The sequence below is a fragment of the Oxyura jamaicensis genome, chromosome 2, assembly GCF_011077185.1.
Source record: "Oxyura jamaicensis isolate SHBP4307 breed ruddy duck chromosome 2, BPBGC_Ojam_1.0, whole genome shotgun sequence".
NCBI classification, from domain to species: domain Eukaryota; kingdom Metazoa; phylum Chordata; class Aves; order Anseriformes; family Anatidae; genus Oxyura; species Oxyura jamaicensis.
In genome coordinates, this window is record NC_048894.1 from 49,217,514 (window position 1) to 49,233,593 (window position 16,080).

The 16,080-nt window shown below is 40.6% G+C and overlaps 2 protein-coding genes and 1 long non-coding RNA gene across 5 annotated transcripts in view; 1 reads left to right on the forward strand and 2 right to left on the reverse strand.

Annotated features, from left to right (window-relative positions):
- Positions 1 to 10,045, reverse strand: ALDH5A1 (aldehyde dehydrogenase 5 family member A1). Its single transcript, XM_035316103.1, has 11 exons — positions 10,016 to 10,045; positions 9,030 to 9,677; positions 8,858 to 8,941; positions 7,127 to 7,297; positions 6,726 to 6,842; positions 6,155 to 6,298; positions 5,157 to 5,300; positions 4,605 to 4,763; positions 3,952 to 4,121; positions 3,020 to 3,078; positions 1 to 2,843 (listed from the first exon to the last, which is right to left on the reverse strand). Exons 1-11 carry the CDS (start codon positions 10,043 to 10,045, stop codon positions 2,638 to 2,640), a joined length of 1,932 nt encoding a protein of 643 aa, XP_035171994.1. The 3' UTR covers positions 1 to 2,637.
- GPLD1 (glycosylphosphatidylinositol specific phospholipase D1) overlaps positions 9,723 to 16,080 on the forward strand; it is a 24,805-nt gene continuing 18,447 nt past the window's right edge. For 2 of the 3 annotated variants that reach the window (XM_035319376.1, XM_035319378.1), the window contains exons 1-3: positions 9,724 to 10,140; positions 12,978 to 13,033; positions 13,716 to 13,794. In XM_035319376.1, the coding sequence (XP_035175267.1) occupies positions 10,044 to 10,140; positions 12,978 to 13,033; positions 13,716 to 13,794 (232 nt within the window). In that variant the 5' untranslated portion in view covers positions 9,724 to 10,043. Of the gene's footprint in view, positions 10,141 to 12,977; positions 13,034 to 13,715; positions 13,795 to 16,080 lie in introns of all 3 variants that reach the window. The other variant, XM_035319377.1, reaches the window with a different exon arrangement.
- Positions 12,587 to 16,080, reverse strand: part of LOC118162926 — a 10,488-nt gene continuing 6,994 nt past the window's right edge. Inside the window, exon 3 of the long non-coding RNA XR_004748718.1 lies at positions 12,587 to 12,597. This is a non-coding gene — a long non-coding RNA (uncharacterized LOC118162926). The remainder of the gene's footprint in view (positions 12,598 to 16,080) is intronic.

Sequence of the window (16,080 nt, forward strand, 5' to 3'; positions counted from 1 at the left end):
TGCTTTCACAGAAGTTATTTATTAACTGAAAACATTTTTCCGTCACAGTCTTAGTATCCAGAAACTGCTGAACTATCACAAATGTAATCAACATAACTGAGGTGTAAGAATTCAAGTATATGTTTTGTAAAAGAATCACAGCTTTTGCTTTAAAGACAACTTCAAGATTATTCTGTGCTTACTGATGTAGACATCACTGACACAAGGATGCTGTGCTGGAATCCTACCACAATCTAATCTCGACAAAGGCTTTTTTAAAGCCTATATACCTCAGTAATTATGTTTTGTGCTTGTTATCAGGCATAGTAAAAAAAAAAAAATGCTAAGAAAAAAAGTAAACATTTACTCATTAATTTTAAGTGCTATTCTTAGAAATACATCAAAATTTTAAATGCACCAATGCATCAGATCACTACTTTTTACAATTAATAGAGCAGCCAGCTACAAAGTTTATCCTGCAACTGCACTGTCCCAAGAAGTACACCTACATTCAGAACTGCACTGTCATATAGCAGTAAATGAGGTAACTTTGACCTCATACTGCAGATCACATGCAGACAATTTTAAGTCTGCAATTAAAGTGGCAGATCCTCCAACCTGTGTACAACATCCACAACTGTGCCTGCACCACTGTATTATTGGTACCCAGACACCAAGTTACAACCTTTCTCAGTCTCCGTTACACTTTCCAGTAAGAAATAAACAATGTATTGGCTGCCAAAGCTGGCAAAGAGCTCCCTGTTCCACATCCACGTATTCCCTAAATTCAGGAAGACTATGTGCTCAGTAGTGTAATCTCAGAAGTTGGGTAGAAGGTTTCTTGCTATTTCTTTAGGTAGAAGAAGGCTATCCTTTTTTGTTCTTGAAAAAAAGACAAACGTACTGTAACTGATAACAGTATGAAGTCCTTATTATCTTAAATGTGCATTTATTTTTGGTGCATTGGAAATGCCTAGAAGGCAGTAAGTGTTCTTTACCTGTCCTTCAACTGGCAGGATGCACACATACACATTTACTGACAAGTAACGTGTTACATACAAACAACCACCTGGTCTCAAGTGTTAGATAAATATAAACATAATAAAGTATTTAGAAATTACGAGCAGCAGTCAATGCTACCTCATGTGCGCTTTAAAAAACCCTGTGAAACTCAGCTCTGGCTCTTCTTTCATAAAAGTCTTATGGTACCTGGTACCTTTTTGCTTCATTGGATAAAACAAAATAGCTCATTTCATAGGGTACATTCATTAGGAAGAAGTGGTATGTTACTTTCTATTTTTTTTCAGTAATTAATGGGTAAAAATCCCACCAAGTAATTTAATGACAGGAAACAAAATTTCTTCTCCTTAGTCTCTGCAGCGTTGATTTATTTGCCAAGCTAGCATTGCACTTTTTTTAAAATGCTTCAAGTCTCATTGAAATAATAACACTTAAACAGTACTGTTTGTTTCCTATTAAGGATTCTTTAAATTATCCTTAAAGATGACGATTAAAATAGTGAGCTAATGGGTAAAAGTTTTACCTCTAATCATTTTTATTTAAGTCCTTATTAGACCACAACTTAGCCAATTTTAAAGGGTTTTGTACCTTCCTCCTTAAAGGTTATTCTCCTGTGTGACCACAAATCTGATTCAAGGCACAAAGCCCAGAGGAACTGAACCATCTATCTGCTCCTGTTCTTTGGAGGTGTTGGGTAACATTCTAGATGCTGAGCAACATTTACATCAGTGACCTTCCTTCTACAAGAGGGCATTCTTTCCGCAGAAGGGAGTTATGTGTATCATCACATCACCACTTGGGATTCATTCATACAGCCCTTTCAGTGTCCCCTGACAACTCTACAAGTTATTCCTGCAACCATGCATCTTATCTTCCTACTACTACTCACTAAGCCAGTGGCTCTTTGTCCTTTGCTGATGTTTTCCCAGGACAGCTGGGACTCTCGTACATACCAGACAAAGACATTTGATCCCAAACCAAAGCTGTTAAGCACAAATTACAGCTCTCTGCTCAGAAGCCCAGAGCTGAACAGCTGGCAGCTCTGCAGCCAGCATTAACATGCACTGACAAAGCTGTACGTTCACCTGCACGAACTCCTAGCAGTTGCTAAAAGACACTCCTCACCTTTCATAAGCATCAGATTATCCCACATTTAAAAAGGGACATGCCTGCTTCTAAAAGAAAGTTACATAACCATATTAGAAAATGTTGGTATTTACACAAAACTCTAAAGGGAGTCTGCCATCCTCAACATTTCCCACGTCCTACACACACTGAAGCAGGCAACAACAAATGGTAGTCAGTTTTCCCCTTGACACAGGCTATGATCTATTTTCATAATGCAGAAGTCTCCAAGTCCTCTCAACTACACAGGGGTAATCTAAGGATAACAAATGTGCATTCCTCCCTACTCCTTGTTAGAGATAATGGGCACTGTGATCACATTGCTGAAAAACGATGTACAAACATGTAAAAACATGTGGCAGCACAGCATGTTGTATCTCTACGCATACAGAACAGGGTTACTTAGTTTTGAAGAAGGTAAATGTTGCATTCACAACATAATTCTGGTTCAAAAAGCTTTTAAAACTACAACATTCTTTTCCAGAATGTCGGGACTGTGCTTTCTGAAGATTGTTATAAGCCTCCAAAGCAGACGTATTTTATTTCTAAGTATTCATCAATGCCATACTTCGAACCTTCTCGTCCTAAGCCAGACTGCTTCACCCCACCAAAAGGACTCTCCACTGAGGAGACTATGCCTTCATTTACACCAACCATTCCAACTTCCAGCTGCTCTGCAACTCTCCAGATCTGAGCTGGATCTTGGGAGTAGAAATATCCTGCCACGCAGAAACAGAGGTACAGAATGAAAAAAAAATCAGAAGGAACAATTGCAGAAAACTGAAAAAGATACTTCTTGACACAATGTCCATCATTTCATTAGAAATTGTTACCCCCTTAACACTGAATCTTATAAAAAATCTCAACAATGTATTTATCTGAAAGAGAGGCATACCTGCTAAACCCACACTGGCTGCATTTGCTATAGCAATAGCTTCTTCTTCAGTCTCAAATCTGTCAATATAAAGAAAAAAATAGAAATGAGGCCTGCAGTTCATCTACCATCTTGCTCACTTACTGCAAAGAAGCAGCATTATCAGAAACAAGTCATGTGCAGTTTTTTCCAAAAATGTATTTTCAGTAACTAATTTAATTTTCATTTTGCAGCAATGGAGGAGTTTCTACCACTTACTTTAAATTAAAGTACAGTTAAATAATTAGGATTGCTTTTATCCTCCATAGATACTGGTAGCTAAACCTTGACTTCCTGTGGGTCAGGTCACTCATTTCCCCAACTACATAGGCACTCTCAGCTACGATAGATGACCTACCCTATCATGTTCTTCTGTCATACCCAATCACTCTGGACGGAGGCAGGGAAGGTTTTAAGAAGCAAAAAGAGCTACAGAGCTAAGTCATCCTCAGTCAGGAAAGCAGGGCTAGCAAATCATGACAAATTGCAAGCTCCTGCCTCCCACTTCATTCTGCAAAACATGAAATTTGTGAGGGTTCTGCTCTTACCTGCCCTGGCTTAATTGCTGATGCAATTTAAAAGAAAACCATTTTTGAAAAGCTGCAGAGATATTTAAATCAGGTCAAGAGAGAAACAAACAGGCTAGGTGTGCACAGTAAGTTTCCACATATTTACCCCAGTCTTATTACATGACTTAGCTTAGCAATATGGTTTAGTGGAGGACTTCTTAGTGTTAGGTCAGAGATTGGACCAGGTGATCTTGGAGGTCTCTTCCAACCTAAATGATTCTGTGATTCTTATTTGGCCTCGCAAAAATAACTTTAGGCAAGCAGTCATTCAAATCTTACTTATTGAAAACAATCTTTCGTTCTTTTTTATTGCTGTATTTTAATCTGGAAAATGAATGGTCTTACTTGATAACCGGTGCTAAAGGGCCAAATGTCTCCTCTTGGGTGCAAAGCATTTTTGTTGTAACATTACTCAGTAATGTTGGCTCAAAGAAATTCTTCCCCAAGCTGTGCCGTTTCCCTCCAGTCACAATAGATGCTCCTTGAGAAACTGCATCATTAATATGTCTCTCGACCTGAAGTATGCAAAACAAAAATCTCAAGGTTAGGACTTAAAAATGAACATCAATATACTTTCCACTGAATAAATAATACCCTGCAGTACTAAAGAGAAGACTTTGAAGAGAGGTTTATACTTTGCAGAAGACTATTTGCAATGTTACTTAAAATTTCTCTTGAATTAAACTGAGTATGGCCTCAGTGTCACATACATTCACCTCTTCTACTGAAATGAAAGGATTGCAAATAACATGAGAAAGGTCTTTGCAGGACTGAGCAGTACACCTGATATCCATGATCAGGGACTGTCCAAACAGAAGTACATGACTGTCATTTGAAGAGAAAGACAACAGAAGTAAGCTTTCAAGATGGTACTGGCAAAATCATTTCCCACTCCTGTACAACTACAATTAGTAAATTAGTTAAATACAGTTCCAAAGTTACGTTATGGATCATGAAAAGGAAATAAAGGTATTCAAAATGAAATCTTTTATTTGTACCTTTTCTACTGCTTTTTCATTAATTAGTGGCCCTTGGGTAGTATTTGCATCAAATCCATTTCCAACACGTAGCTCACTCCTTATGGCTTTAGCAAACTTTTCCACAAATTTGTCATGGATTCCCTTTTGCACCAGGAAACGGTTTGTACAAACACATGTCTGAAAATACACATGAAAAGGAAAAGCAAACAGTAGTTTATATTGTGTTTCGTTACGAATTCATTCTGGCCTTCATGCCACAATATTACAGAAACTACAGTTACTACAGTTACTGCAGCCTACTTTGATTACTACAGTCTCTCCAAAGTAACAGCCATTTACCTTTCTATGTCCATGCAAGTATGAAAAAAGGGATTTTACTATGTTGTTATTTGGACTTGCTGCTTGATAACTGGCTTAAATGCCCAGAGCCATGTGTGGCCCCAAGCATTTCTCTCTTCACAATGAATTTTTCTATGCTTTCCTTTTACATAAAATAGTTTATTTATACAGCTTAAATTATACATACAGCCCTTCTCCTTCCAGAAACAAAGACGAAATGGTTACTCTTACCTGTCCTGAGTTTCTAAACTTAGAAGCAAGGGCTCCTGCCACAGCACGGTCCACATCAGCACTGTCAAACACTATAAAAGGAGCATGCCCTCCAAGCTCCATGGAGACTCGCTTCACGGTGCCAGCTGCATGCTTCAGCAGTATCTGAGGAAACATGGAAACCTGTACCTCTACCAGAGGTAAACTACGGAACCACAGAGCTTACAGATGAAAAGCTACCTCTGGTAGGAAGTTAATCTGCACCTTCTCTTTAATGCCAGGCCATCTTTTTTGTCCCATCACAAATATAAGGACTAATTTTGCTCATTAAAATCTTTAGAGATCACAATCTGGCCAAGAAATAATGAAGAAAAGGATTTTCATCAACTTCAGGTCAGGCTTTTATACACTGATATTGTCACTTGTTTGCTTGTTCACTTCCCTTTCAATAACAAAAATCTTGACTAGTCTTACAATTTTCCAATATGCAACAAAATTTGGGATTAAGATTTGCCTTAGGTACCCCTTCTGTGTAAGGGCATTGCATAGAGTTCTATCACCCTTGGCCACACTGCAGCTTTTTTGATTTCACTGGGGACTGATGAGCAAGACTGCTTGTTGATTAAGGCTGGTACAAAAAGTTGATACAAGAGATGTAAGGGTCTCGCTTCTCTAAGAATTTCTTTCAGCTACAGAAGCCATTCTCAAACAGCACCTTTGAAATTCAGTTTCAGCATTCCTATTAGCATGTTGTCACAGCATTATATGTAACACGAGCATCTTATACAGAACCTTTCAGGTTATAATTTAATGAGGGACGATTATGCAGAATAGACATCCTTCTATGAAGCACTGACACTGAAGTAAATAGGCAGTATCTGAACAAATACACATTTATTTGGACTATCTGCATACAGTAGCCAGAGAAGAAGGCTCTGTTTTGGAAGCACGCACTTTCCCCTACCTTTCCAGTACAACCACAGTAATAATCTTCAAGGATATTCTGTGCACTTATGTACCTTTCCTGTTTCAGTGGAGCCAGTAAAAGATATTTTGGCTACCAATGGATCAGTGCACAAGACTTCCCCTACAGCCGGTGCCTGTTGTCTGGAACAAGGAATAACGTTATACACTCCTGCTGGAATTCCAGCCTGGTTTGCAAGCTGCAAGAAGAGAAACAGAATTTGCATTATCAGTGCATTTTGTATTAGGAAGACTCCCTTTATGTTTATTGTTTTGACAAAATCAGTCTGCAAGCCAGTAAGAGCCCAAGCTGCACAGCACAGCTAACAGATGCCACGTTGTTAAGAGTGCAGCTTCACTCACGTTTAAGCTGTCTGTCATTCAAAGTAGCCAAAGGAAGGATATAAAGATGTTTCTTGTGGCTCAATGGCCAGGTCTGCTTTCAGGCTCTACACCACAGGCAACTTCAAAATGACTTAAAACCTCTGGATCAAATCAGCCAACTTGCCCTTTCTTCATATATGAAGTTGGCTAGAGCTACCAGCAATGGCCACCTGACTCCCTATTTACAGCTCTTATTTACAGCTTCAGTCCATTATTAATGTAAAGCCTAGCATAAAAGCTCACCTCTCCAAGAGCTAATGCAGATAACGGTGTATCCTCTGCGGGTTTCACTACTACTGTACAGCCAGCTGCCAGAGCTGCACCAACCTTCCGCGTAATCATAGCACTGGGGAAGTTCCACTAGGACGAGAGAAGAGAATAATCAAACTTGAGGAAATCTTGCCTCCTGTTTTTGTAGAAATAATAAGGGTTTTATGCAGTTACGTGGTAGTCTAAACAGACCTGCATGATGTGCTTTGTCCTAGGTGAACATTTCAAAGTACTGCCAATTCAGGAAGAAGCAGGCACAGGACAGAACTGAAACTTTACAGTGATATTTCCAGAGGCAAGAGGAGCTGTAAGGCCCCATGCTGGGGGCTGAGCTGAAAACCTCCGTATGATCTGAAAAAATCAGCTGTACTTACTGGGGTTATAATAGCTGCCACTCCCACTGGCTGTTTCAGCACCAGGATTCTTCTGTCTTTTGCAGATGCTGGAATGACATCACCATAAACTCGGCGAGCTTCTTCTGCAAACCATTCCAGAAATGAGGCAGAATATAGGATTTCCCCCTGTGCTTCTTTCAGAGGTTTTCCCTTTGATTAAATCAGATTGAAGATACACTGTAAGTGGCAGACTGAAGCAATACAAATAAATTTAGGTCATTTCAGAGTTCTTTTCAGAGCGCTTTATAATCCTGCATCACATACACTGCAGTCTCTGGAAAGGATTTGATATTATTTCACCATCAATAGCTATGTGGTTTCAACATACAGTCATTATGTAGCCAGCGCTTTGACTGTGGTGCCCAGATTCGTACCTGGACTAGATAAGGAGCTGGGACAGCCTTTTTTACAACTTTGTAAAGTGTTATTTGCAAACTCTGCAGTTTGTAAATACACCATTCTGAAGAAGATACAAATCATGGCAAAAGTTACAAGTTTATGTCAGGGACCATTGTTTTGGGGTGTATTACTTTGCACCACCCACCTCCAGGTCTGGCCCTGTGGACCAAGCGAGCATTAGCTGTTGGAATGCAACAGAGGAGCTGCTGTGGTACCTTCCAGCATAGCTTTACTCAAAAGGATGCCAGCCTGTGAATTTCCAGACTGCTCTGTGGTGCAAAGCAAAACACGTTAAGTGAGCGGGAGATATGCTTTAAGGGTACGGTCACTCTGATCCCAAATAAGACATTGATGCAGACATAACTCATTACCCCCACATACAAGTTTCAGTGAAATCTCTTTCACTTGAAGAGGCCAAGTCACAGATGCTGTGCATCAGGTTAACAAGGGATATTGTAATTATTGCAGTTATTAATTACTTGTCAGATGGCTTCCCCGTCCTTAAAAGATAGAGAATGCAGTAAAAAGAAGCCTCCAAGAACCACAACATATGATCCTCAGCAATGCTTGTTCTTCCTTATTATCAGGACTGTATTTCTGGACACATCCTTTCTAGCTACTTAGTAACTTTGCTTCGCTACATACAATTAGACATAAGTTACAAAATCTAACAATTTCAAGCAATACAAGAGATGAAAAAAAATGTTATTTTTATTTTTATTTCACATACTAAGGGACAAAAACAGTGTTTATGTTCTTTTCCATTTTTAAATGCATGAAACTGAAAATAAAAAACCACAATGATTTCTGCCATTAAGATGACAGTTTAGGTTTCTGTATGCCTCTGCACAACGTAGGTCTGATTCCAGCTGGGTTTCTAGGTACTATAGGTATCAAAATAGCGCACTGTAAGTGTGTAAAAAAGGTGATGTTTGAAACATTATCCACTGGCCTAGCAGAGCGGCATGAGTGCATAACGAATAGCCTCGGCTCAACTACAACTTTAAATAGTATGATAAATAGCGACATGGTGGCTAACTGGTGCAATGCACACTGGGTGTTCTGAGAGAGTTCATTCTCATCTCAGCATCCATATGTTATGCTTCCACATCAGACAAACGTTACCACAGTAAACTAGCAGTTTTCACAGATCTGGAGCTTGGAGATGTGTATTTTAACACTTAGGATTCCCGAGTATCTTTCTGGCCTTAGGGGATGTTTAGGGGTATTCCTCATGTAAGGGTGACCAGAACCGCTCGGCAGCGCAGCACCAGAGCTGTGGGGCAAAGCGGCTCCCACTCCCTCACTCACGTTTTCCGCCGTTATGATCGCGGCCAGGTCGTCCCTCCTCTCCACCATCAGCTCGTACCACCTGCGGAGGAGGGCGCTCCTCTCCTGCGGGGACACGGGGCTGCGTTGTGCCGCGGGTGGGCGCACCGAGCCGGGCCCACTCCCGCCCGCGCTCCCCCGGCCCGCCGCTCACCTTGGCGGGGAGGCGGCCCCAGGCGGCCCCGGCCCCATGCGCGGCCCTCACGGCCGCCCTCGCCTCGGCCGCGCCGCAGTCGGCCACGGGGCCCAGCTCCTGCCCGCTGGCCGGGTCCCGCACGGCGAAGGCCGCGGGAGCCTCCAGCCAGCGGCCGCCCACCAGCCCGCCCCGCCGCACCAGCCCGCTGGGCAGTGCCCCGCTGCCGCTCCGCGCCGCCGCCCGGCCCGGGGCCGCGGGGGGCTGCAGCAGGAGGCGGCGGCGAGCGGCGGCGGCGAAGGAGGAGGCGCGGCGGGGCAGGAGGCTCGACATGGCCGCACGGCTCGGCACGGCTCCGGGGGAGGAGCCGCCGCGAAGCGGGGCGGGCTGAGGGGAGGCGAGGGCAGGCCGAGCTCCGCAGCCTCCCTGCGGGCTGTGGAAGTCGGGCGGGGGGGCAGCGCACGGCCCCCGGGTCGGGGGCACCTGGAAGGCGGCTGGGAGCCGCAGCGCGGCTCGGTGGCTTCCCACCCCGCGTAGTGTGCTGAGCTGGGTCCTCAGCCCGGGCTGCAAGCCCAGGTGTGCGTGTGGAGATCCTTCTGCGCGACAGGTGCATGAGGTTGTACTGCCTTCAGGCTGGCGTGTGTCTGCTAACGCTGCCTCGGCACCCGGCTTTCATTCGGTGTAAAATCTGGTGTCGAAAGGCATGTGTGCAGTGAGGCACACCTCCTCTGTGAGGATGTCCGTAAGCGTTGTGCTACACGTAGACAGAAACCTCGCTGGTGTTGTGTAGTGATGGCAGCTGCACTGCCAAAACCCCAGAGAAAGTGCAGAACACCTACAGACTACATCTTTTTTATATATAAATTATTTGAAGTAAGATATAAAATGGCCTTCCCAGTACTGCAGTGGTTTGCTCGCTGTGTCAGCAACGTGTCTGAAAGACCAGGCATGTGCCGTAACCTCTGTTTCAAAGGTCACAGTGCTATTGCTCCAGGCGTCCAAAAAACCACAGCCTGAGCCAGCGTATCCAGCATCATGGCTGGTCTGAAGATTTGGTCTGTTTTGATGGCTATACTGTGCAATTTCTGTCAAAGATGTATGCCAAGTGGAATCTCAACGCATGTTGAAATAGGTAAGACATGCAGAATGAATTTTCATGTGTTTCAAATTGCTTGGGAAGAAAAGTAAACTCAGGTTTGTCTGGAAAGCAATGGGAGAGAATAATGTGAAAGTAATGAGCATTCCACATCGTTTTCTTTATATATTTATATATATAAAAATACATGGCATGAATGAGTTGTTTGTTTTTGGTGTTTGAACCTCAACTGTACTGTTTTTGCAAGCAGAGTGCTTGAATCGGTTTGGTTGCGTATTTTTCTGTCTTCTAAAACACAGACATTATGTAACTGGAATTTTTGTGTCTCCAATTCTTACACAAACATGTTTTTGTCTGGAGAAATAAGAGAAATATTTATCTTTCTTAAAATTAATGGATTTTTGTATTTAAATATAAACTAGAGAATAACACAAATCATTTTTGGTTGCCCTGTTTTCAAATATCTATATATTAATTTTGCTGTACCTGCATAAAATAAATAAAATACTAAATGTAATTATGTCTGTGACTAATGTCATGAAAATTTTGTTCTATGTCTCTTCCTGGTAGGTTGCTATCACGTAGCCTAAACAACCTAGGTTTGTAGAAAAATTGAGAGAACTGAGTGAACGTCAAAGTGGAGAAATGTTTCTGTTTTGAATTTCTTATTTGCACGTGTTATTTTTAAAATCTGGTTTCTGCAGTAATTCTTGAGAAAACATTTGTAGGTAGCTGGAGGTTATTCTCAAATGTTTACTCGTAATAGATTTTAATTGACGGTTTTACTTGGTCATTCTTCAGTTTCTGACTCTAAATCCATTGCTCAAAACAGATAGAAAGTAGAACATATAATACTGTATGTATTCAGGTAATCTCACACTCTAATTACTGAATACATGCAAATTTGAACAAGTTAAAAGCTGTAACCCAGAATTCATGGCATTTGTTTCAGACCAAGAGTATGCTCAGTGTACTGAGTCCTGTACCTTTGGTCAGTGTCCTACAAACATTTGCTTTTCTTAATGATATGTCAAGAAGCACACAGTAATCAGTAAGAGAAGCCACACTGCCTGAAGTTAGGCAAACGCATACATCTTTGTAAGCCTTGAGCCCTAATTACTGAATGTTAGCTTCTGAAAACTTGAAATGACATATTCAACAGAATACAGGGTGTTTTCAAGAAATCTACAAAGAGAAACAAAATCTTACAGATCTGATCTAAAGCCATCATTTTAATCCAATCAAGGAAGCATATTACAGAAAACCTGAATTTATATAATGAAGATCTTGGTTGTCTGAGAAATCATGTGTAAGCTTAACTGTCGCATCAGCGTTTACAACAAATATTGTCCATTTGTCTGAAAATGACATTAAAATGGGCTCAGTTCTGGTATTGCTAAAAACTGCAATTTTATTACTGTACAAATAAAATTTCACAATGATAAGATAAAGGAAGATATTGCCAAATCCAAGCACTGAATGTTCCAGAAAAAAATAAAATCAGAAGAGAACTCCTATGACTCAAAACTGGCACCAAAGTCTATCCTGAACACACTCCTGAAAGTACTTTAACATGGTGAAAAGTTCTGCCTGTTCAAAATGTTGATCATGTGCGATGTGCTCGGCAGTGCTGTGTCCTACTTGCCATGGCCTCGTTCTCGGAGGCAGGTTTGAGCAAACAGGCTTTTCTTCCATGCACAACGACAGGGTTGTGTGGCACTGTAAAGATCCCTCCACAAAGTTCATTGTAGAGGTGAGCTGGTGGGATCTGGGCCATCTGAGTAACAAGAGAATTAAGGATGGTAGGAGACAGGAGGGGAAAAAAACTGCAAAACCAATATTTTTTTTTATTATTGTTATTTATTTATTTATTTTTATTACGTAATTCCTGGCTTGTTGCAGGAACAACAAGCTTGTTGCTTGGTCCTTAAGTATCTCTTTGTATCTCTTAAGTATCAATTCGTATAAGCATGGTTTGAAACAGCAGTATGTAAGATTCAAATAATTTAAACTTTTGGTTCTGTCTGTATCTTATTCCAGAATGAAAGTGGATTTTTTTGTGGTTTAATTATTTTGGTAAGGATCACCTTTAATTCAGCATATTCTGGGTCATATTGTCAGGGAAATCAGTCTTAGTTTGAAGTATCTCAAGTGAAGAACAAAACTTGTGTTGGGGAAGGTAAAGAAGATAACCCACGCATGCGGTTTCAACTGAATAATTTTAGAGGCAATGTTGGGTGTTTTTGGGAAAGTGTTAATTGATTGTCCCTGGCATTTAACGTTAATTAGAATGAAATTTCGTTAAAGAAAAGTGATAATTTGTTTAATTCTTTTATTTTGCTTGCTTAATAAGCAGTTTGGCAGTAAGAATGCCCACCTATTCAGTGAATAAATAGCATTATTTACTTTGCTGGCTCTAGATTTTGGTTGTTTTTCATACATGTTAAAAATTAATCAAACTGGTAAGCATGTTGATTCCTGAGGACAGTGAAACTTAAACACAATTCATGTAGGTCCTTTACAGCTAGAAAGTTATGATACATATTCCATGTTTATCCATGTGTATTCCACGTTCCACTGTCAGTAGCTCGATTCAGGACATACAGAGTTCCTTTGGTCACCTTGAGAGCTGGGGTGAGAGAGAGTCTGATGAGACCTCTGTGTCCAGATGTGCCACAGAAACAGCATTTCTGTATTTGGTCCCTAGACTGTCTCACATGCACAGATGTTTTGGAGAAGTAATATTTCCTATGCCTGTGCCGGTTGGCATAGATATGATAATGCAGTATAACCTATTTTTGATCATGAATCTAATAAACCATTGGCCTGGTTACAATATGTATCAATCAATACTTCAATATGTTGTTTTTCAGCACATAGAGCTTTGGAATTTTTCATTTCGCGTGAAGGGAATGTTAATTACAGACAGGTAGGAAGCATATTATTGCTTAACTGTCTACGTCTTTCTTCTGGGTCTTTTTCTGTCTTCTTAACTTTCTTTATAATAAGTTCTGAGTATTATGTGTGTAACTACTGTGCCTAAACTGTATTCTTAACTTTGTTGTTGAAAAATCCAGCAGAGCACTTTAAACATGTCAGCAGTTTTCATAAACACATAAAAAAACCACGTTTTGTGTTTAAAAAACATTTAATGTTATTTCGGACAATGTAAAGAAGACCAATTTATATAACTTGATATTTTATGAAAGTAGATCACTCAAGGGAAGTATTGACATTGTCTCCTATAGACAGCTATGGCAGGTTCAGAGGATGGAAGATAGTAGCTTTGGCTTTGTGTCTAGCCAAGAGGAGGAGGGCACCTTCAGAAGGTGACCAGCAGTATCCAAGTTATATATATCATACAAGTACTTTCCTGAATAGCCTTTGAAGTTACAGTGTGTACTGATTAGTTTGGTTTCACTTAGAAGGATTGAGGGTGGGTTGGGGGTAGGGGTGAGGATGATGATGGCACTGAAATGATGTATTTTACCAAGATAATAGTTGTCTTGCTGGCAGTATTTAAAGTTTATCTTTGACATTGGCAATACACTGTGTTTTTGTGCTATGTAATAGCATTCTGATTCCTTTTCTCACCCCTATCCTGTTCCCAGTTGTTACTAAACCACCAAGATGCATTTCAGGCTGGGAGCATTTATCCTGATGCCTTTTATCCTTCAATCTGCAAAAACGGTAAGAAAAGATTTTTGAGTCCAATATTGTAACAACAGTATCGTTATGTGAAAATGCTACAGAATTTAGTAGGGTTGAAAATAGTTGCATTGTAAAAAATGAAGTGTGGCCAAAAACATCCACCATTTTTGTTAGCATCTTGAGCCTTTTAGTAGAACTTTATAACAATACATTTGAAAACATTTTCAGGAAATAACTTCTGGGTAAATTTAACTGTTTAATATGTACAGCAATATGATGGAAGGATGCTGTTTGACTGAAATAGGTTAGATTACTGAGTACTGACCTGGGGAGGAATTGAGAGGTTAAAAAAATATTTTTTCTAAGTCATAGGAAAAGTGTAGAGTGAACTTCTATATTAGGAAATATTAGCTTCTGCCAGATCAGTCACAAAGATGACAGGAGAATGAAAAAAAAAGTAGTGTGTGACTTGCTGCTAAAGAAAAAAAGAAAGCGACAGTAATGTTTTGTGATCTTTTGACAAGAGGCAATGTACCAAGCTGCACCAGGAAAGGTTTTGTCTTGCTATTAGAAAGAAATTTTTTACAATAGGAACAGTCAATTGCTGGAAAAACTTCCCTAGGGATATGGCAGAATTCCCATTGCTGAAGATTTTCATGATGCAATTGGGCAGTGTGCCAAATAGTTTCACCTTTTCCCAAAAAGGTTCAACCTGATGGCTTTTTGAGATTCCTTCCAACACGGGCTGTTCTATGATTCTGTAGTTCTATCAGTTTAAAGTCTTTCTGTTTCTAGAGTGCATACTGTCTTTTGCCTTTTACTGGTCCCTATTTGAAATCAGTGTCAGGCTTAGTTTTCATGCTTGCAGATCTAAAGACAGCACTACAAAATTAGCATCCTGTTGCTGTAAAGAGTATGTCTAGACTTGCAGCTAGTCCTGATTTTTCCTGATTTTTCAATTCTAATATATCAGCTTGTGCTCATAATCAGCTTCTCCAGCAACATCAGAATTATAAATCAGCCAGCTAGGTCTTGGTACAGGATACTTGCTACCAAAATGTTAAATCTGGATAGTGAGAAATTGGCAAATGGGGCAAAGACAGTCTGTCCCCCAATAAACAAGCTATCAGGATGTGTATGCAGACACCAGAAACAAGGCAGTGATACATAGTTTGTGTGAGGTTATCCGGCCAATTGATTGCTGAGGGTAGGTGGTTTATTTTAGTGGTTCATGCAAATTCAGATCCGTTAAATTCTGAGCATTCTTAGGATCTTTTTTTCTGTTTACTTTATCTTTCATATGTTTTTCAGCTGATTGCTAGGGGCTCCATTTATCTCAGTATCTGTTTTTCTTGCCTCAAACCGCAAAATCCTTATTTGTCTTTCCAAGGACACTTTTCCCTCTCTTTTCTCATCTCTTGATCTACTTGGAGTCTTAAATCAGAAAATGGCAGCTAGACTTCTTGTTAACTCTCCGTCATAGGTTGTTGTTGACCCTTAGCTATCCCAGCTACTGCTTGGTGTATATCCTGACAGGCAGGTTGTCCCATCCCGCATACTAAAGGGGGATCTTCCCTTTCATAGTGTTCTTTTCACTTTCAGATTGCCCCTCTGCTCTGGCATTTAATACTGGTTCTGTCTCGTGTCACTTAACCAAGTTGCTATAACTTGTCATCTACCTGGCTCTGCTAACATTTTATCCCAGACTTTAGTCTCCCTTGCCTTGTTTTTGGGACTGATGTTTTCCTAGGATTTCCTCAATTTCTACCTTAACTTGGTTATTTCTATCTACCTCTTCTTTCCCTTCTGACAGGTTTGATTTCTGCTTATACCGCTTCAGTGACCAGAGCCTCTCTACCTGCAGCCTCCAGTCCGTATTGCTTCAGTAAAGTTGGGGTCCATCTTGCCCTGTTTTTTGTTCAGGCCATGTTTGGACTAAGCAGTCTCCTTAGTCAATGTGGAAGAAATAGGTATCTCTACAGAGCTGACTTATTTGAACTGTGTGCCTCTAGATCAGCATCATAGACATCTAGACTGCCTTTCCGGGCAGGAAACAAACTTGGATGTAGAAGTCTATTCTGTGAATGTTTAATTTTGGTCTAACAAATACCATCCTAAATTCCTTTATGTTACCTAGTTCAGCTACAGTTTAAAATGTCAAGAGGCCAGGAAGTGATTAAATGAACCAAAAGGTATGCTCTCCCAGTTTTAACATTTAATATACCTTAATCTTCTGCAGTACAGTTCTGTCTGAACAAACACATTCGCTCTCTGGCTTGCCCCTGGCCAGCAGGCCAGCAGCAGGCCCCTTTTGGAGCTGGCTGG

Coding starts and splice junctions, on each gene's coding strand:
- ALDH5A1 (XM_035316103.1), bottom strand. CDS start 10,045: ATGATGCTGGATACGCTGGCTCAGGCTGTG. Junction 6,843..7,126: donor TGGCAGCTATTATAACCCCA/GTAAGTACAGCT, acceptor CTCTCGTCCTAG/TGGAACTTCCCCAGTGCTAT. Junction 5,301..6,154: donor GCTCCACTGAAACAGGAAAG/GTACATAAGTGC, acceptor ATGTTTCCTCAG/ATACTGCTGAAGCATGCAGC.